Here is a 20479-nt window from a genome sequence, read left to right on the forward strand (position 1 = left end):
TTTATTTGAAATGTTCTTTTTTTTTTTTTTTTTTTTGTGAAATGTTCTTTTTATTCCATTTTATCTGTAGCAGCCCCCAGTCTACCCTGTCTTACAGTTGGAATAAATTACAACTTCGGGTAGACTTTGTACAGGATTCATTGACCGTATAAACCTCTCCCACCCTTAGGGCCCAAGGGGGAAGGCATGGCCATAGGACTTTAAAAGGGACAAAGGGGTGGGGGGCAAGGGGGTGCAAAATACTCGGCTCTTGCAGATTTCCTCAGCCTTCACACCCTGTTCCCTTCTCTACAAAGGTATGAATGGAATGGCTTTTCTAGAAAGGGCTTCCATGAACATAAAGGAATTCCTTTCCCTGGGAGGCCCCTTGGAGGGCCGAGCAAGTCTTGAACTGGGTTTATTTCTCAAATCCGTTTGATCTGGCATTTTTGTCAACGTGTTAGGACCCACTACGATTTTTTTCTTTTCTTTTTTCTTTTTTTTTTTTTTTTTTTTGTGAAAGAGAGTCATATTTATTAAAATGCTTCCTCTTCCCCTGCTGGAGCCTCACTGAAGTTGTCAAGAAATGATATCCCCAGCTTCAATGTGCAGACTCTTAAAGATGGAGGTAACAATATTAGGTTTCCATGGTAACTCCTGTTAACTCTGCACCGGGCTGCCCGCTGCCTGGAAGCTGGCTTGCGTAGGAATCTTCCTTCATGTTCTAGGCTCTGAAAACCCCGGTGTTTGTTTAGACAAAGTTTTCCCTCGCACACGTTTCATTTTTCAAGCACATGCACACTCCTTAAGACTGTTTACGTTATCATTTGTAAATCTATTAATGGCCTTATTTTTTCACAGTAACCCTCAGATCTTAAACTGCTCGAAAGCCTTCATGGTTTGTATTTACTCATGACCGCAGCCCCCCAGCGATTAATAACAAGGTAGACACAGCGCATTTTGTGGTAGTTTATTGAAAAATGTCAGGTGAGATCTGCTCATCAAACCTGCACCTTCCAGGAATCGTGGTTTAATGACGAGACTTGTGAGCATAAAAAAATAATACCCCGGGGCTTATTTTCTGTGTGCACAAAGTGCTGCTAATGAGGTATAGGTAAGTGCGGGATAGAGGTGTTGGCCTTTGATTCTTTTGACCCAGCCCTTTGCTGCCCCACAGATGTTCCTAAATTTGCAAATTTCACCCCCTACCATAAGGCTGCCGAGGCCCTGCTAAGAATGACGCAGACCCTCAGTGTGACACTAGGCTGGCAAGCCGTCATCTCACATGTTGTGAACAATTATGGATTGCACTTTGATTCTAGAACGCCGAATTAAAGACATTTGCAGAAACCCTTTCCACTGAGAAGGGCGCAGAGTTTCCTAAAAGAAAACCATTTCCAAAGCAGCGAAATGATGGAGGGTTTGTAGCGTGGAGCACATTGAAAGACCCGTGGCTCACTGCACCGATCCCCGGCAGAGCCACGGTCGGATTTTTAGATGGTGAAATCTTGAAGCAAAAATAGAAGAGTAAGACAAAAATGCATGGAAGTTTATTTTTTAAAACACTGCTGGTGCTTTATAAAAGGACTTGTGTTCACCTGTTACATACAGGGCATGTTCTTGCTATGCAGGAAATGCAGGAAATGCTGAAGAAAATGTATACACCATTGCTCTACCAGCCCTCTAGCGAGTTCTCTTCCACGAGGGCACAGTCCATTGACAATTCTCCATATTGCACATGCAATTTAACTAACTTTTATTAGCATTTCTAGTAGCAAACACGAGCCTAGGGAATTACAAGGTCTGTGTGGGCCAGAGGGATGTTGCCTCGTAATCAAACCTGACAGGGGGAGCCAGTCGCCTTGGGCACCTAATCATCCACATGTCATTCTCAGAAAAATATCTGGCTCTCTCTATTTCTGCATTTAATGCCTATTCGATATATCCTGAAGGTGCTATTCTTGGTGGTACCAGGAGTTCACGGGGGCGGGGGGGGGGGGAGGAAGTAAAAGCTCGTGAATGAACTTGCGAAGCACACCCGCGTGCATTCCCCCCCTTGGTCTCGGCTCGCTGATGGTGGAACGGAAAACAGGCTTAACGGTAAAAAAAAAAAAAAAAAAAAAAAAGACAACAGCTTTTCAGGAGACGCGTGCATGGCTTTTGCAGACGTCAGCCCCGTGTGCTGTCGGCTCGTGGGACTTCGATCGTCACACCCGGCCTTGGGACTCGGAGCGCCCTGAATCCGGGGGGGGGGGCCCTTCCTTCCAGGCCCCCCCCGTCTGGCTCTTAGCAGGGTGGGCTCTGCTCGCTGCAGCCGAGGCGCTCCGGGGAGGGGGGGGCACTGCAGCTTGAGGTCACGCGGGGGCCGCGGGGGGAGGGGCCGAGCTGAGCGCCCCCTCCCCCCCGCCCGCACCCGGGCCCTCCCACCCAGCCCCGGCGTTTGCGGGGCTCTGCGTAAAAATCTAGAAGTCGGCCGCCGAGTCCTATTAAAATAGTCGTCTCTGCATAAATTAATTTAAACCGTGCATCTCCAGCTCGGCTGCACGCGGCGGCCCGGCCTCTGGCTTCTCCCTGCGGGCAGCCCGGCGCGAGGTCACCTGCCGTTGGTGATGATGACCGAGGCGCCCAGGTAGTGCGGCAGCGGCGCCCCGGGCGGGGAGGCGGCGGCGGGGCCGGGGGGCCGGGGCCGCAGCGCGCCGGACGCCGCCTCGGGGGCGCCGGGGCCGCAGGCGAGGGCGGGCGCGCCGGGCGCAGCGCCCCCCAGCGGCCCGCGCCGGGCCAGCACGCGGTGGTAGTTGAGCAGCACGAAGGGCAGCTGCGCAGGCGCGCCCGGGGGCTCGGGGGCCGGCGGCGCGCAGCAGTCGGGAGCCGCGCGGGCCAGCGCCAGCCGCGCCCCATCGCGGGCGGCCGGGCGGGCGGCCTTGGCGGGGCCCAGCGCGGGCTCCTCGCGGTAGTGGCCGCAGCTCGGGAAGCTCGGCGGCGGCGGCGGCGGCGCGGTGTCCTCGCCGAACCTGCGCGCGGCGGCGGGCGCTGCGGGGACAGCGACACGTTAGGCGCCCGCGCGGGGAGGAAGGGGCCCGGCCCCCGGCAGCGCCCACCCGGCCCCCGGCAGCGCCCACCCGGTCCCCCGGCAGCGCCCACCTGGCCCCAAGCAGCGCCCACCCGGTCCCCCGGCAGCGCCCACCCGGCCCCCGGCAGCGCCCACCCGGCCCCCGGCAGCGCCCACCCGGCCCCGAGCAGCGCCCACCCGGCCCCCGGCAGCGCCCACCCGGCCCCCGGCAGCGCCCACCCGGCCCCCGGCAGCGCCCACCTGGCCCCAAGCAGCGCCCACCCGGTCCCCTGGCAGCGCCCACCCGGCCCCAAGCAGCGCCCACCCGGTCCCCTGGCAGCGCCCCCCAGCCCCCCCAGAGCGCCCACCCGGCCTCCGGCAGCGCCCACCTGGCCCCAAGCAGCGCCCCCCCGGCCCCCCCGGAGCGCCCCCCCGGCCCCCGGCAGCGCCCACCTGGCCCCAAGCAGCGCCCACCTGGCCCCAAGCAGCGCCCACCCGGCCCCCCCAGAGCGCCCACCCAGCCCCCGGCAGCGCCCCCCGGCCCCAAGCAGCGCCCACGCAGCCCCCAGAGCGCCCCACCTGGCCCCCCGGCAGCGCCCACCCGGCCCCCCCGGAGCGCCCACCCGGCCCCCGGCAGCGCCCCCCCCCGGCCCCTGGCAGCGTCCCCCCCCCCCGGCCCCTGGCAGCACCCACCCGGCCCCCGGCAGCACCCGTCCGGCCCCCGGAGCGCCCACCCGGCCCCCGGCAGCGCCCACCCTGCCCCCGGCAGCGCCCACCCGGCCCCCCCGGAGCATCCGTCCGGCCCCCGGCAGCGCCCCCCCCGGCCCTCCCGGAGCGCCCACCCGGCCCCGGCAGCGCCCACCCGGTCCCCCAGCAGCACCCACCCGGCCCCCCGCAGCACCCATCCGGCCCCCGGCAGCGCCCACCCGGTCCCCCAGCAGCACCCACCCGGCACCCGGCAGCGCCCACCCGGCCCCAGGCAGCGCCCACCCGGCCCCCGGCAGCGCCCACCCGGTCCCCCAGCAGCACCCACCCGGCCCCCCGCAGCACCCATCCGGCCCCCGGCAGCGCCCACCCGGTCCCCCAGCAGCACCCACCCGGCACCCGGCAGCGCCCACCCGGCCCCCCGCAGCACCCATCCGGCCCCCGGCAGCGCCCACCCGGTCCCCCAGCAGCACCCACCCGGCCCCCCGCAGCACCCATCCGGCCCCCGGCAGCGCCCACCCCGCGGCTGACCCCACGGTGCCCCCGAGGTCGCAGCGGAGCGCGAGCAGCAGGTGGAACCAGGGCGACGGCCGACTGCGGGGCGCATCGGGCTCCCCCTCCATCTGTGTCCCTGTCTTTCCCTCTGGGTCTCGCATGAACAAATAAAATCTTACCAGAAAAAAAAAAAGCACCTGGCTGCTGGCCATCACATTGGACAGCGCTGCTCTAGAAGCTTCCACTGCCTGAGGCATAGGTGGTCCTAGTCAACCAACCCTGGGTCTTTTGCATTTTTTTCCCCCATGGGGTGGTAATCACCCCTGCTCCTTTTAATGCCAAATTAACTAAAGTTAGAGCCACCCTAACTAATTAGATACCTGCAATCATTAGCTCCCTATCTTTTGTCTTTTGTTTGCCTTAACACAACCTTTGTCTTCCTTTAACATCACAAAAGACTAGGAAGTAGATCACAAATTGCCCCAAATTAGCACGTTTGGTCCTTTTTTTTTTTTTTTTTTTTTATCAAGTGTATGACAAATGAGGTGGTTATTAACCTCTTTCGCTTTCAACATGGTGGGGTTTTTTAAAGTTTTTTTTTAAGATTTTATTTATTCATGAGACACAGGGGGGCCGGGGGCAGAGACACAGGCAGAGGGAGAAGTAGGCTCCACGCAGGGAGCTGGACATGGGACTCGATCCCTGAAGGCGGCGCTAAACCGCTGAGCCACCCAGGCTGCCCAACATGGTGGCTTAAAAAAAATAGTATTATTTTATATATATTTATATATAAATATATAATATTTATAAATATATAAATATATAATATTAAAAAATAGTAATATTAGTAAAAATAGTATTATTTTATATATATTTATATATAAATATATATTTATAAATATATAAATATATAATATATATAAAATATATATATATATTTTATATATAATCCTGTGTGTTAGTTGTATCATTGACCAACTTCCACACACAAAGGAAGAGTTCTTTCAGGTCAATCTCAAGTGGGTAATCGGTTCAGCTGTGATCAGAATGCTGAGCTTTGTCTGTGTTGTGGTCCCGGGAAAATCCTTCCTTGGTTTTTTTGAGGGACCACAACCCGATCCACTGATGGCGCTCCCTCCAAGTCCGAGAAACTGCTGGCTCTGAAGACTGGCCCAGGCCAAAAGGCAGGGAGGGCTGCACTGCCCTCGTACTGGTGTGTTCTTTCCTAAGCTGGTTACTTTTCAAAACCCATGTCCTAGTAATCTCCAGGACAGTGAGCTTTCTCCCAGTCTATGTGTCTCAGGCTTGTAAGGACAGAGTCCAAGCGAGAGATTTCCCCAAGCAGCCCGAGGAGGAACAGAACCCGACCTGCCTCCAAAGAGAGAAAGTTAGGGATCTCCGGGAAGCTCAGCAGTTTAGCACCTGCCTTCGGCCCAGGGCCTGATCCTGGAGTCCTGGGATTGAGTCCCACATCGGGCTCCCTGCATGGAGCCTGCTTCTCCCTCTGCCTGTGTCCCTGCCTCTCTCTCTCCTCTCTCGCTCTCGCTCTCTCTCTCTCTCATGAATAAATAAAATCTTTGGAAAAAAAAAAAAAGAGGGAAAGTTAGAGTGGGCAAGGAGGGGAGCTCCAGAGAGCTCTCCTCTTTCAGCAGGTGGTTCTTTTCTGGGCATGTAACATTTCCCCCAAAATGCAGTGGCCACTGCAGGAAATTTGCACCCTCTTGATCTACGCTCTGAGCAGTGGTTAGATCTGCATGAAAAAGCAGTACACGTCTCCCGGCTAACCCTCAACCCCCACCTCCCCTCTGCCTGGGACTGGTCCAGCGAGCAGACAGGAGTCTGTCTGGGCCTGAGGGAGCTGGTGACACATCCACAGAGGACGTTTGCTTGTCTGCCATCAGCAAGAGCTGGTGGAGCGGCCATCCCTCCCTCCCTCTCTCTCTCTCTCTCTCTCTCTCTCTGTTGCTGAACCAACAGTGCTGGGCAGGCACCTACTGTGTGACAAGTGCTGGGTAGGCATAGCACATGGCTTGGGAGCCCATTTTAGAGACGAAGAAACTGAGTCCTAGAGTGTTCATGATCTTTGCCCTGGGTTGGCGAGTGGCATTTCTGTCTTTGAGCTCATGAATTTCCACCACTGTTTTCCACACTTTGAAAACTGGCATGGGAAGAAAACCAACGGCGTCCCATCGTCGTTTTCTGGGCGGAGTGGAAAGTAATCTTGTAAAGTAAATGCAGCTGGAGCATTCGCAGTGCATGGGAGCTGGTTTTGAAAATTTGTCTCCCTCTCAGGGAGCAAACAAGGCCAGGGTTTTTATGGAGTGTGGGGGGGGGCTGCACACCCGGTTTCCTCTGCCCTTTCCACTGTCACTAGTGCCACGAGAGGCACCCGGACGCGGTCACCCTGCTTTTCTCCCTCTCGTGAAGCTACTCCCATTGAGAGCAGGAAAGCACAGCAAGTCCTACTTATGAGCAGAAAAAGGAAAAGTCTGCCCCAAGTGTGAGGATCTTTTTTCCATCCGCCACCCACCGCCACTGTTCACGGTCCCGCCCTCTCCCCTCGTGCAAACATGACCTACCTTCGTAGTTTGGCACCAGGCCGTGCCGAGCACTGTTCACTGGCGGCTCAGAAAGGTTTTTAGCTGGAGACGGGCTGCTAGGCACTAGGGGGTTGGCATAATGCCACTGGCATTCACCACCGGCTGGCAGCGTGCTCAGGAAAAAGCGTGCCACCTCACACGGGGATCCTTGGGGCTGCCCGAATTTGGCCGGCAACATTGGCTTTTTGCTGCTGAAGACGTGAGAGTCCAGAGGGAAGTGTCCATAATGGTAGGAGAAGGGCAGGCTATAGGACGGGGCGTACAAAAGGTCGCTGCTTTCTGAATGGAGCTGCTGTTCTGGGGGTGCCGGGCCGGTCGCCGGGGGGCTGGCTCTCCAGTTTGCCAGCTGGCTGCATTCCAGTTTGTCCATTTGGAACGAGCTGTATTGCTGGATGGCAAAGAAGACGGATGAAGGGGCCAGTGAGGAACCGCCCTCGGGCCTCGCCAGACCCCACCCTGTAGGGCTCAACCGCATCCCTGGGCTGGACTGGCCCCGGCCCCCGAGGTGAGGTCCCGGCGGGGACAGGTGCAGAGCAAACGGTACCAGGGCGCCCCACCCGCTGGGTAGAACGAGATCTCCCCAGCCCACGCCGACAACATACCAGATGCACACTGGCACTTTCTATTTCTGAGAGGGTACAAACTATTTTAAAAAAAAAAAAAAAAGGAAGGTTTGCACTAAAAATATAAATGCTATGGAAGCACTGTGCTCTGGGCCACATTAACGTGGATTTGAGCAAGCCGATGGGCCTTCCCGATTTAGTCTTTTTAGTCTAGACCTGATGAGTCCTCCCAGATGTTAGCTTTATGGGCCTCCCGGCTGCGTCTCTGCTGCACGTGTGTGCATGCGTGCGCGTGTGCACACGTGGGCAGGACATCCCCCAAGGGACTTTGCTGCACGCCACAGTGAAGCTTCCAGACCGGGAGACCTGCTGTGCAATCGGAGGCTCAGGCACTCCTTAACAGGCCGGGTGTCCTGAGCCCCCACTCCCAGGCCAGATGTCAGCTGTGCCCTGCCCCAGCCCATCGGGTGTGTTACCTGTGGGGGGTAAGGGTTTGTTCTCAGCTTTGTCTTCATCTTTGTATTTTTGGGCTTCGCTAATTTCCTAGTTTCTTGTGAGGTAGACAAGGCAGTCCTCCAGGAGTCCTGGGACTTGGACGTCGATGCCTGGTCCAGGGACAACTGCAACTCCTTGTATTCAATATCCCTGAGATGCAAGAGCAGGACAGGTCACGTCCAGCGGGCTGCCAGGTGAGAGCAGTGTCCCTGGCACCACCCCCTGAGCGAGTTCATCCACAGAGCTCCAGCGCGTCGGTTCGCTGAGTTTGGATGGGACAGGACTTCAGGAAAGGGCAGCCCACCCTCATTATAACAGCCCCCTGCGGCCCCGGGCAATGCTGAGGCGGGTCCGTGTTATCCGGCAGGAATAGCGGGAGGGCACTGTAGCCCCTCCAATCCTGTAGGCCCCAAACAGGTCCCAGAGACATCATGGGCCACTAGGAAGTGTGTCCAGGCAAAAGGCAAGGGCAGAAGCACCACTTGTCAATCTGAGGGTTTGGGGCTCAGCTGCTTCTCTAGTTAGCACTTAGGGAGGCGTGGGTGGGGAACCCTCAAGGGTCCAGGAGCCTGGCTCCCAGCCTCGCCCATTTCCACAACAGGTGCCAGTTTCTGCCCGAAGAGCCAACTTGGCAGGGTCAGGTTCATTGTGGGGGGAATGGCCCAAAGTTCCAGCCCACACCTGTCTGAGGAAGCTGAGGAAGAATCATTCAGGGGCTAAAATTCTTCCTCTCTTACAGTTTTGCTAAGATCATACTCTACTTCTAAAAAACCAAAACCAAACCATGAAACCAGAGACCTGGCAATCATTCTATGAGAGAACCGAGCGCCTCAATCCTTACTGCATTAGAGCATCTGCAAGGACCTTGTCCGAGGTGGGGCTGGGAGCTGCAAGGGTATCAGGTTCAGGGCCAGAGCTGGGTGCAGGAGATTTAACATACAGCAGCCGTGGTGAGCCCACAGTAATATAGGGTCCCAGGGAGATGCGTGTCCTCTTGTGCCTAATGGTCTTAAAAGTATTCGCAACTGAACTTGACCTTCTGGGACCCTAAAGGGGCCAGACATTGATACCACTTGCAACAGGCTGTATGGAAAGACGGAGGGGGGTGGTGGGGAATGCAAAGGATCTCCTGTTCCAAATGGCAGGAGCATGCAAGATGACCCTGATGTTTGGGGGCGCCAAGAGCGTAGATTCATATTCCCGGTCTGGGAGGGACATCGCCTGCGCATCCTACGCAAGATGTGGGGTGGGGGGGTGAGCATCTTCCCACTGCCCCCTGCCCACCCACACCCCTCCGCTGGTCTCTGTGATCTGATCTTCAGCTGTGCCCGGGGCAGGGCTCCCTTTCTGGTGTTGCCACCACTGCCTGGCGCCTGGCTCTCAGTGCTGAGAACAGGAATAGTTTGGGCCTTCCCAAACGAACAGGTTGTTCGAATAAAAACAAAACAGGAGACAAATGAACAGTTTCAGAAAGAGAGAGAGAGAGAGAGAGAGAGAGATGGCGCTTGTGGGAATGGGTTGATGAGGGTCAGGGGAGGAGGGGAGAGCAAGGAAACAAATACGTCTGACTTACGTGAGGACATAATTGACACTCACGATGCAGTGCGGCCGGGACGAGCGGCTGTTGTGAACGATGGTGGCATAGCTCTGCACCCACACCCAGCCGCCCAGCTTGGACAGCAGCCGGTAGTACTTGGTGGTGACCTGGCCCTTCACCAGCACTGCAAACACAAGGCGACATGAATCCCGAGGGACAATTAGCAGGCCCTGCTTTGGGGACACTGCCTCCCCACTGATAACCTACAGCCCCCGGTTATGGACCGTTTTGGGGTCAAGGACCCTCTGAGAACATGACAAAGGGATGAGTTTTCTCCACTGGAAGGTGCATACTTGCACATGCACACACACACGCGCGCGCAAGATTTTTGCCTACAATCTCGAGGGGTCCGGGGAGCAATCTGTCCCCTCCCCTGTCAAATTTAATAGTCACTGATTTCATTGGGAGAAACAATTAGTCCCCATACGACATTTTGCACCTGGCAGAGTGATAAAATTGGTTCTGCTTTTCAGTTTCCAAAAATGCCACGATTATGTTATAATCCCCCCACACCCTTAATCCCCAGAACCCTTAATAGGCAGCAGGGGCAGGGGGTGATGTAGTTCTTTAAACAAAATAATAAGTACATTCAACCAAGTGTCAAATTATTGTTGATATTTGCTACTCTCCAGAACATGTGTGTATTCACAGTGAGACTGCTGTTCTGTGGCCTTTTATATTTTCTTCCCATTAGCCCCACTTTTCCTCGGGCCTGTTAACTTCCTACGTTGCATTGTAGGAACCACCTCTGCTTGGCTAGTTTCTGAACACCGGGCCTATGGGCCCATCTTCCATGCATGGCTGCATGCTCCAGACTGCTGAGCCACACTCACTCCCAAAGCCTCTGTACTGATTTCCCTCAGGGCCTGGAGGCCACAGACTGGAGGGGAAGGCCAGGGAAGGGGGAGGCCAGCACAAATCTAAAAGGCATCCCTTGATACCCAGGTCATTCCTGCTTCTCAAAGCAGGGCTGGCCCCAGGACCCTAACTAGCAGCCACCTGAACAGGGATTTGGGGAGGTGGCCAAATCTGTGCCTGAACTAGTTGGTGCTGAAGGAACTCCCTGGGGGCTGCTCACAGACAACCCCTTAGGGGGGATCACCAAGAAATTCAGCCCTCATCTTGTGCCATTAGGCAGAGCCCCCTCACCATCTGCCCACCCAAACCCTCCTGCGGCTCTCCAATGTCTTTTGTGACTTCTTTTCATATTAAGGGTGCCTCTTTATCATCCACTTTAATACCTGCGGTAAAATATTTTGGTGCAGAAGAATATTATTGCAAATGTGATAGCCAAAGAGTTATTAGCCTTAATATATAAAGAGTTCAAACAGATCAATAAAAACATTAAGGTCCTAAAAGTAATACGGCGAAAGAACTTGAACAAACAATTCACCAAAGAATAAATATATAAATGATAAACAAATGCTCAATGTATTTGCTTACCACAAAGCTAGATACCATCTGTTAAATCAGCAGACATTTAAAAAGAAACAAATATAGTATGGTTCTATTTATGTGAAATGTCCAGAATAGGCACATCTATAGAGAGACCAAAAGCAGCTTAGTGGTCGACAGGAGCTGGAGTGGCAACTGATGGGTACTAGGGTTCTTCTTGCGATGAAGAAAATGTTCTGGAATTCAGTAAAGGTGATAGTTGCATGACATTGTAAATATACCAAAAACCTCTGAAAATGGTTAAAGTGTTGAGTTTTATACTATGTCAAATGCATCCCAAAGAAAATAATGAAATGTCAACAGGCGATGTCAACTAATCTATGGTGGGGGGCATTGTCACGTGCTGATAGAAGCATGAATTAGTATGGTCCTTCTGGGAAGCAGTGTGACAGCTCATACCCACTGACACACTGACTTCACTTCCAACAACTGACCCTGTTATAAGCATTCTTCTGCTTATAATTCAGGGGGGGGAAAGGTCGGAGACACTTAGCTGTGCAAGAATTAGGGAAGACGGTACATAAATTTTGGTGTACTATGCAGCTATTGAAATAATGAATAATAAGAATTTGTAGTATTATGGGGAACGTGTATGATATAATGATAAGTGGAAAAAAGACACATTCAGGACCACAGAAATGCAGAGATCATATGAGATTACTATGAACAATTATATGCCAACAAATCAAACAACTTAGAGGAAACAGATAATTTGCTACAAACACACAACCTATGAAGACTGAATGATGAAGAAACAGAAAATATGAACAGGACTGATTACTAGTAAGGAGATTGAATCTGTGATCCAAAACCTCCCAACAAACAAAAGTCCAGGACCAGATGGCTTCACTGGTGAGTTCCACCAAATGTTTTTTTTTTAATTAATTTTTATTGGTGTTCAATTTACCAACATATAGAAAAACACCCAGTGCTCATCCCGTCAAGTGTCCGCCTCAGTGCCCGTCACCCATTCCCCTGAGGAATTAAAACCAATCCCTTTCAAACTCTTCGGAAAAGTCAGAGGAGGAGGGAACACTTCCAAACACATTTCTGAGGCCAGTGTGCCCTGATATCAAAACCAGACAAGGATACCACAAGAAAAGGGAAATTACAGGCCAATATCTCTGATGAACACAGATGCAAAAACTCTCAACAGAATATTAACCGAATTCAGCAGTACATTAAAAGGATCACACACCAAGATCAAATGGGATTTTTTTTCAGGATGCAAGGATTGTTCAACATTTGCAAATCGATAGGATATGCCACACGAAGAAGGTGAAGGATAAAAATAGATGCAGTAAAAGCATTTGACAAAATTCAACACTCATTTATGATAAAAGAAAAAAAAACACCTCTCAACAAAGTGGGGATATACATGCCCACTGTACATAATAAAGGCCATCTACGACAAGTTCGCAGCTAAAGCCACACTTAACAGGGCAAAGTGGAAAGCTTTTCCTCTCGGATCAGGAACAAGTCAGGGAAGCCCACTCTTGCCACTTTTATCCAATATGGAATCCTATATGCTCCCAGCCAGAGCACTTAGGCAAGAAAGAGAAATAAAAGGCAACCCACTTGTAACGGAAGAAGTAAAATTGCTCCTATTTGCCAATGACCCATTATATAGAGAGAACCCTAAAGACTCCATCAAAAAACTCTTAGAAATGGGATCCCTGGGTGGCGCAGTGGTTTGGCGCCTGCCTTTGGCCCAGGGCGCGATCCTGGAGACCCGGGATCGAATCCCACGTCGGGCTCCCGGTGCATGGAGCCTGCTTATCCCTCTGCCTGTGTCTCTGCCTCTCTTTCTCTCTGTGTGTGACTATCATAAATAAATAAAAAATTAAAAAAAATTCCAGTACCATCCTTCGAAAACAACAACAACAACAACAACAACAACAGAACAATCCTAAAATTTGTATGGAGCCCCCAAAGTTGCTTAAAAGATGAAAAGCAAAAATAACAAGTGATATTACATCACAATAAAAACCTTCTGCACAGCAAAGGAAGCCACCAACAACACGAAAAGACAACCTACTGCATAGAGGAAATATCTCCAAATCATTGATCTGCTCATGGGTCAATATCCAAAATATACAAAGGACTCTTCCAACTCAGTAGCGAAAAATAGATAAATAAGTAAAAGAGCCCAACTAAAAAATGGGCAGAGGGTCTGAATTGACATTTTCCCAAAGAAGACACACACAGATGGCCAACAGGTATACGATCCAGATCATAACATCACTAATCACCAGGGAAATGCAGATCAGAATCACATGAGGTATCACCTCACATCTGTTAGAATGACCGTTATAAGAAAAAAACAAAACAGGGACACCTGGGTGGCTCAGGGGTTGAGCCTCTGCCTTTGGCTCAGGGCGTGATCCTGGAATCCAGGATCAAGTCCCACATCGGGCTCCCTGCAGAGAGAGCCTGCTTCTGTCTCTGCCCATGTCTGTCTCTCTGTATCTCTCATGAATAAATAAATAAAATCTTTAAAAAAAGAAATAAAATCTTTAAAAAAAGCAACAAAAAACAAGGAATAATAAGTGTTGGCAAGGATGTAGGGAAAAAGGAACCCCTGTGCCCTATCAGTAGAAATGTAAACTGGTGCAGCCTTTATGGAAAAAAAACAGTAAGGAGATTCCTTTTTACTTTTTTTTTTTTTTAGGAGATCCAGAAATATCACTTTTGGGTAATTTCTCTGAAGGAAACAAAAACGCTAACCCAAAAAGATACCTGTGCCCACATGCTTACTGCAGCATTATTTACAAAAGCCAAGGAATGAAAGCATGGATGTCCTAAGTGTCTGTCCATGGATGAATGGATTAAGAAAATTGTGAGGAATATTGTTCAGCCATAAAACAGAAGGAAATCTTGCCATATGCTACAACATGGATGAACCCCGAGGGCATTATGCTAAGAGAAATAGGTCAAAGACAAATACCATGTCACCTCACACGTGCAATCTAGAAAAAAAGCTCACAGATACAGAGAACAGACTGGTGGTTGCGAAAGGTGAGGAGTGGCAGGCGGGTGAAATGGGTGAAAGGGGTCAAGAGGTACAAACTTCTAGTTCTAAAATAAACAAGTCCTGGAGGGGCACTTGGGTGGTTCCGTCAGTTAAACATCTGACTTTGGCTCAGGTCATGATCTCAGGATCCTGGGATCGAGCCCCGCGTCGGGCTGCATGCTCAGCGGGGAGTCTGCTTCTCCCTCTCCCTCTGCCCCTCCTCCCACTTATGTACACACATTCTCTCAAATGATTAAAATCTTAAAAATGAATAAATAAGTCCCGGGGATGTAATGTCCACCATGGGGACTTCAGTTAATGACACCGTATTGTATACTGAAAGTTGCTAAGGGAACAGACCTTAAAAACTCTTGAGACAATTTGAAAAGAAATTTATAACTATTTTACCATGAGGGATGTGAGCTAGACTTACTGTGGTGATCACGTAGCAACACACACAAATGTCAGATCATTATGTTGTACACCCAATACTAATATAATGTTATATGTCGAGTATGTCTCATTAAAAACAATAAAAAATTCCAAAATGCCTAGAGTACAGGTAGGAAAAAGTGCACACACATGCACATAAATATTTATACACCTCTGCTGCGTGATCTTGAACAAGTTACTAAGCCCCGTGCCTCAGTTTCCCCATTTAGAACAAGGGGCTAATAGTACTTTCTACCTCGCCCGGCTGCTGTGAGACTAGATAATCTGTGCAAAGTTTTAGAAGGGTGGTGCAGACACGCAGCAAGGACTCGATATATATTAACTCACATTATGAAACTGGTCAAATGACAGGTTTCATTTTCTTCTTCTCAGCTTTTCTTGGTTTTCTACATTTCCAAGGAAGGTATGCATTTCGTAATAAAAGTGAGCAATTATTTTTCTCATGGTAAGTAGGTAGTTTGTATGAGGGTCAGGAAGTGGAAATGCAACACGGATCAGGCCCCAGGCCCCTTACGTGGCCACACAACCGCCCTTGCACCCAGACGAGGGGCAGGGCTCTCGGGGACAGTGCAGACACAAACTCCCTTCTCCCCAGGCTTGGCGGGTGCACCTGCGTGGACCCCCTTGGCAGGGCGGAGATTCCATGGTGAGGAGGGCAGACAGGGGTATAGGAAAGAGCTGTCTTCACACCGTTGCTCCTCTTGGGGTTTATTTTTTTAACAGCAAAATCCACAATTTCGATTTCCAGCTCATGTTTGCATGCATTGCCTCATTTCACCCCCCACTACAACCATGGCGGGTAGGCATCACCCAGAAAATGGGACCAACAAATCCTGAGGGCACAGCTGAGGCCCCAGGCCGGGTGTTCTGACTCCCTTTTCTCAGAGTGACCCCTGGGGGAGGAGAGATAACAGCCTCCAGAAGGTTCTCTGTAGCTACATGTGGAAGGAAGGTTAGGGGAGACTCAGCCAATTTGCTTTTGGCCCCAAAAGAAAGGCAATAAGATCCAACGAGAGTCCCCTATGTGGATTTCCCAAGTGGCCACTACTTCTTCAACATAAGTGCTTATGAAGCTCCTTAATTTTGAAATCTGTCCCGAGTGGTACCCGTAGCACCCTGGCAATAAGACCCTGTCCTGGGGATCCCTGGGTGGCGCAGCGGTGTGGCGCCTGCCTTTGGCCCAGGGCGCGATCCTGGAGACCCGGGATCGAATCCCACGTCGGGCTCCCGGTGCATGGAGCCTGCTTCTCCCTCTGCCTGTGTCTCTGGCTCTGTCTCTCCTTCTATCTCTCAAGAATAAATAAATAAAATCTTAAAAAAAAAAAATAAGACCCTGTCCTTTCCCTTTACCCTATCTTGTAATTCATAGTTTCCTTCTTTCTTCTTTCTTCTTCTTCTTTCTTCTTTCTTCTTCTTCTTCTTTTTTTAAGACTTACTTATTTGAGAGAAAGAGCCAGAGTGCAGGTGCACGCATGCGGCGGGGATGGGACAGAGGGAGAGAGAATCTCAAGTAGACTCTGTGCTGAGCATGGAGCCCAACGCAGGGCTCGATCTCACTACCCTGAGGTCATGACCTGAACCGAAATCAAGAGTGGGATGTTTAACCCACTGAGCCACTCAGGCCCCCCCATACTTTCCTTATTTCTTCCCACATTTCTAAAATCTACCCATAATCATCTAAGCTGGATATAATAAAGCCAGCTGATCCCAAATATTTTATATTAGGATTCCAACGGCAGAAGTTGTGGAGATTTTTATCATTTCTGACCCTCCCCGACTCTGCTGTGATGGGGCTTAGATACGGAGACCAAACAAACACAGACACAGACTTTTTTTTTCTTCTCTGTGACCCATGGTGATTGTCCACATATCAATTCAAGTCAAAATCCTAGACGCTTAGTCATAACATTCCTTGGTTTGCTCTAGCTCCCCCTCCAGGCTGTCGTTCTTAATTAGCTGCCTGAAATGATCCCAGGGTGGGGGCTATAAGATAAGGCCCTGCTTGGTGGCGATGGACAGGGCAGGCTGGAGATAGACGGGGCAGGCTGGAGATGTCCCCAGCCATAAGCCCTGGGAGCAGAGGCCTTGGCCCTGGCACTTCCAGGCCACAGTGTCTCCAACATTGAGGTCTAAGATGTTTGTGAAATCAGGGTGGCCCATGCTGAGATGGGAGCCAGTGGTCACGGTTTTCCAAGGCCGTGGAAAACCGTGGCCACCTTGGGGTGGAAATTCTGGTTGCATGAATCTGCTATCCAGAAAAACAGGTGGCCTGCCTGGCTCCTCCAGAATTCCTCTTGAAGGCACAACCGCATCTATCAGCCTCTGACAGTACAGTAACCCTTGGCCCAGAAGACAACATGTATCTCAGTTTTGAGTTTTAAGAGCTGAAAAGGGGACACCTGGGTGGCTCAGCCATTGAGCATCTGCCTTTGGCTCAGGGAGTGATCCTGGAGTCTCGGGATCAAGTCCCACATCAGGCTCCCCACAGGAAGCCTGCTTCTCCCTCTGCCTATATCTCTGCCTCTGTGTGTGTGTGTGTGTCTCATGAATAAATAAATAAATAAAATCTTAAAAAAGAAAGAAAGAAAGAAAAAGAGCTGAAAAGGACACCAAAAACGCCTACCGTGATTGAATAGTGCCCCCTCCCCAAGTTCCATGTCCTGATCCCTGGAACCTATGAACGTGACCATATTTGGGAAAGGAGTCTCGGCAGGTGGAATTAAGTCAAGGACCTCAAGATGAGATCGTCCTGGAATAGGATGGGCCCTACCTTGAACAAACGTCCCCATACGAGATAGAAGAGGAGAAGACACACGGGGAGAGGCCGAGGCGGAGACTAGAGCGATGGGACCAGGCCAGCAGAGGCTGGAGGAGGCATGAAGGATCCTCCTCAGCGCCCCCAGAGAGAGCACTGCCCGGGCGACCCCTTCATTTTGGACTTCTGGTATTCAGAACAGTGAGAGCGCACATTTCCGTTGTTGTAAGCCACCTAGTTTGTAGGATTTTGTGAGGGTGGCCCCAGGAAAGAAAACCAGCCTCCACAGGAAAACTGGTGAGCGCGATCCCCATGCTCCTCCTCTAGGAGCTTGCACGTTGCCAGCACAGCGCCCTGCTCTACACCAAGGCACTTTGTTGGCTGGACCACATGGAAAGCACCAGGAAGAAAGCAGTAGCTTCAGGGAGAATGTCCCCAAGGGCCACACTGTGGCATGGGCCGAGCCTGACCCATCCAGCTCCCCTTTAGAAGATACAGTCTACGCATCTGTGTGCCCAGAACTGCTTCCAGGGATCAGGACACCGTGTCGATCACGCTGTGCTTTTTAGGATCATTTCCTGCTCCATCGCTTGTGGTTCTCCCTTAAGGCGAACACCTTCACTTGCAAGACAGACTCCTCTACCCCCACACTCTGCTTGGAGAACAGCGTCTACAAGGGATCTGAGTATCCATTAAACTTGGTCATCCGTTTCCAGTCCAGAGGCAAGCAAGTCCTGCAGCAGAGGGTCACCTGAAGTGTAATCCCCACAGTAGCCTGGAAACTCCTTTCAAGTCTATCTTGCATTTTAAGACCTTTGTCCCCTGTCCCACAGCCATGCTATGGAGCATTTGCACACTGGCAGCCCGTGTACCACATATGCTCACGGATGGGCTCTGTTGGTGGCAGCGTGCCTTCGGATGGTCACGTTAGCCACAGGCTCTCCCACCCGCTACTGCCCTACAGTTGCCCATCCATACATGTTACATGCCTGGCCCCATTTGGGTTTTGACTCTTTTTTTTTTTAAGATTTTATTTATTTATTCATGAGAGACACACAGAGAGAGGCAGAGACACAGGCAGAGGGAGAAGCAGGCTCCCTGCGGGGAGCCAGATGTGGGACTCGATCCCAGGACCCCGGGATCACGGGCTGGCCAAAGGCAGACGCTCAACCACTGAGCCACCCAGGTGTCCCTGGGTTTGTGACTTGTGCACCATTTAGGGTGTGGTCCCTATGGGTGTCTACCAGCTGTCCTATAATTCTGTTGCAACAGTTACTGCTTCAAATCTGCAGAGCACATATTCAGGCTTTGAAGCCTTTCTGTGATATTGAAATGTTTTGACAGTTGGGCTTGGCCTGTGTTCTCCGTGCTCTGGGCTGGGCCCACTCTGTGGAGAGGCCTAACTAGAGAGCGAGGTGAAATTCTCCGACCATCTTGGACCGAGAGCCTTGTGGACATCATGAGACTTCCAAACTCCTGTGTCCACAAGAGAAGTGCCCAGCATCCCTTAACAGAAAACATCAAGTTCACGGATATCAATCCCTTTCCAAGCTGTGTATCGCCCCCTGCCAGCCCCCACGATCTGTAGTTGAAGAGAAGACCTCTACTGGCTCCCCTACATGCAAGAGAGAGTCCCTCAGATGCTTGATAAAGAGGGGAGGGACACGGCAGATGCAGATCCCAGCTTGTGGTCCCCATTTCCCCGAGGCCATGTGACTGTCATGCCTGGGGGCCCACACTCAGCAGAGCTGCTGGGACCTTCCTTCGGCCACCACGAGACGGTGGGCGGGGAACAGGGTGGGAGGGTCGGACACATTCTCTAAAGGATCCCTGTTCATTTTCCTTACAGAAGCTTCTGGCGAAAGTCCTGGCACACTCTGACTTGCAGAACTCATCTGGGAAGGCCCAGGTCCACAGGGACACAGAGGCCGAGGTGCCAGGGCCATGCCAGCCCTGTCTCGCCGACCTCGGGAAACCCGTGCTCCCCCAAGACTGCACCGCCCAGCCCAGCTTCTCTTTATGAAGCTTTCTGGAAGGTGTTGAATTCTCTTTCTTTAGGGGCTGTGCTTTCTTTGGACCCTGTGGATCCCTGCTCTGGGTTAAGATAATATTTTGAACAATGTGTGAAAACCATTTGGCTGACTGTGGTCCTCCAGAGCCACCACTACCTTGTGTCCAACTCTGCTGCTGGCACAGCCCTTCGCCCCATCTCCAGGGATTCCTGGGTTTTGGACGCCAGCATGGAGAAAATTTGGCCTTGGAAAATCGGACAGTGACCTCCCTGGGTGTTGGCAGATGTTTTCTCTGCTCAGTGACCTCATCGACTGCGAAGACTGTTGATGTCTGTATGTCTCCTATAAGAGGAGGCCAGAACCCCCTCCATGGCCTTGGGGTCCTGAGGGTCACCACAGTCCTGGCCACCTCCAGCCACATTCGGTTGTGGGGGATGCGAGGAAAGTGGCAGAGGCTGCCCCACATGCTGCCCTCCTGGGACAACCATCAGGCCAGCTCCAGCTGTGATGGGATTGAAGGGTTGGGTCCCAGGTTGGCAGGGGCCACTGCGCGGATCTGGAACCTGGAGGAAGCCTCGAGGGCAGGAGGCCTGGGCCAGGCCCCTGAGCCCTGCCGTCAGCTGCTGAAGCACCACGTGATGTGACTGAAAAGTCACATTTCCAAATAACGCATCCTGCCTTCTCAGACTTCTCACCCGTCCTCCCCAAGCCGGCCTGTCCAGCTGGGCCTACTATTGGGTAAGGCCACAGAGCTCTGAAAGAAAGTCCCTGTCACAGGCTGAATGGCGTTCCACCCAAATTCCTATGTTGAAGTCCTGTCCCTCAGTACCTCAGAATGTCACTGTATTTGGAGATAGGATCTTTCAAGAAGTAATGAAAATAAAATTAAGGAATGGGGGAACCCTAATCCAATATGACTGGCATCCTTATAATAAAAGGAGATGAGGACAGAGGGACGGTCACATGAGAACCCAAGAGCAAGATGCTCATCCACAAGACAAGGACAGTGGCCTCAGGAGACAGCAGCCCTGCAGACACCTTCATCTCAGAGCGAAGGCTTCAGAACTATGAGAAAATGAATTTTTGTTGTTTGAACCCCTAAGCCTGTGGTATTTTGTTATGGCGGCCCAAGCAGACCAATAGGGTCCCCAAGAGGATCTGAAGAGCGTGAGGTGAAAACATTGCCCAGGAACCAGAACAGCAGATCGACAGCAGCTGACATCCTGCAGGAGTGAAAGAGTGGGTGACCTGGGTTCCCCCAGCCCCCACAGGGCAGGAGTGTGGGTATGGACAACACCCCAACTGACC

The 20479-nt window shown here is 51.9% G+C and overlaps 1 protein-coding gene across 1 annotated transcript in view; it reads right to left on the reverse strand.

Moving 5' to 3' along the window:
• Positions 1–934: 934 nt before the first annotated feature.
• Positions 935–20479, reverse strand: part of SIM2 (SIM bHLH transcription factor 2) — a 54511-nt gene continuing 34966 nt past the window's right edge. Inside the window, exons 8-11 of the mRNA XM_041734800.1 lie at positions 9460–9607; positions 7868–8036; positions 6808–7216; positions 935–3009 (exon numbers count right to left, since the gene is read on the reverse strand). Coding sequence (XP_041590734.1) covers positions 2573–3009; positions 6808–7216; positions 7868–8036; positions 9460–9607 — 1163 coding nt within the window. The 3' untranslated portion in view covers positions 935–2572. The remainder of the gene's footprint in view (positions 3010–6807; positions 7217–7867; positions 8037–9459; positions 9608–20479) is intronic.

This window comes from Vulpes lagopus, chromosome 20, assembly GCF_018345385.1.
Source record: "Vulpes lagopus strain Blue_001 chromosome 20, ASM1834538v1, whole genome shotgun sequence".
In the NCBI taxonomy this organism is placed as follows: Eukaryota; Metazoa; Chordata; class Mammalia; order Carnivora; family Canidae; genus Vulpes; species Vulpes lagopus.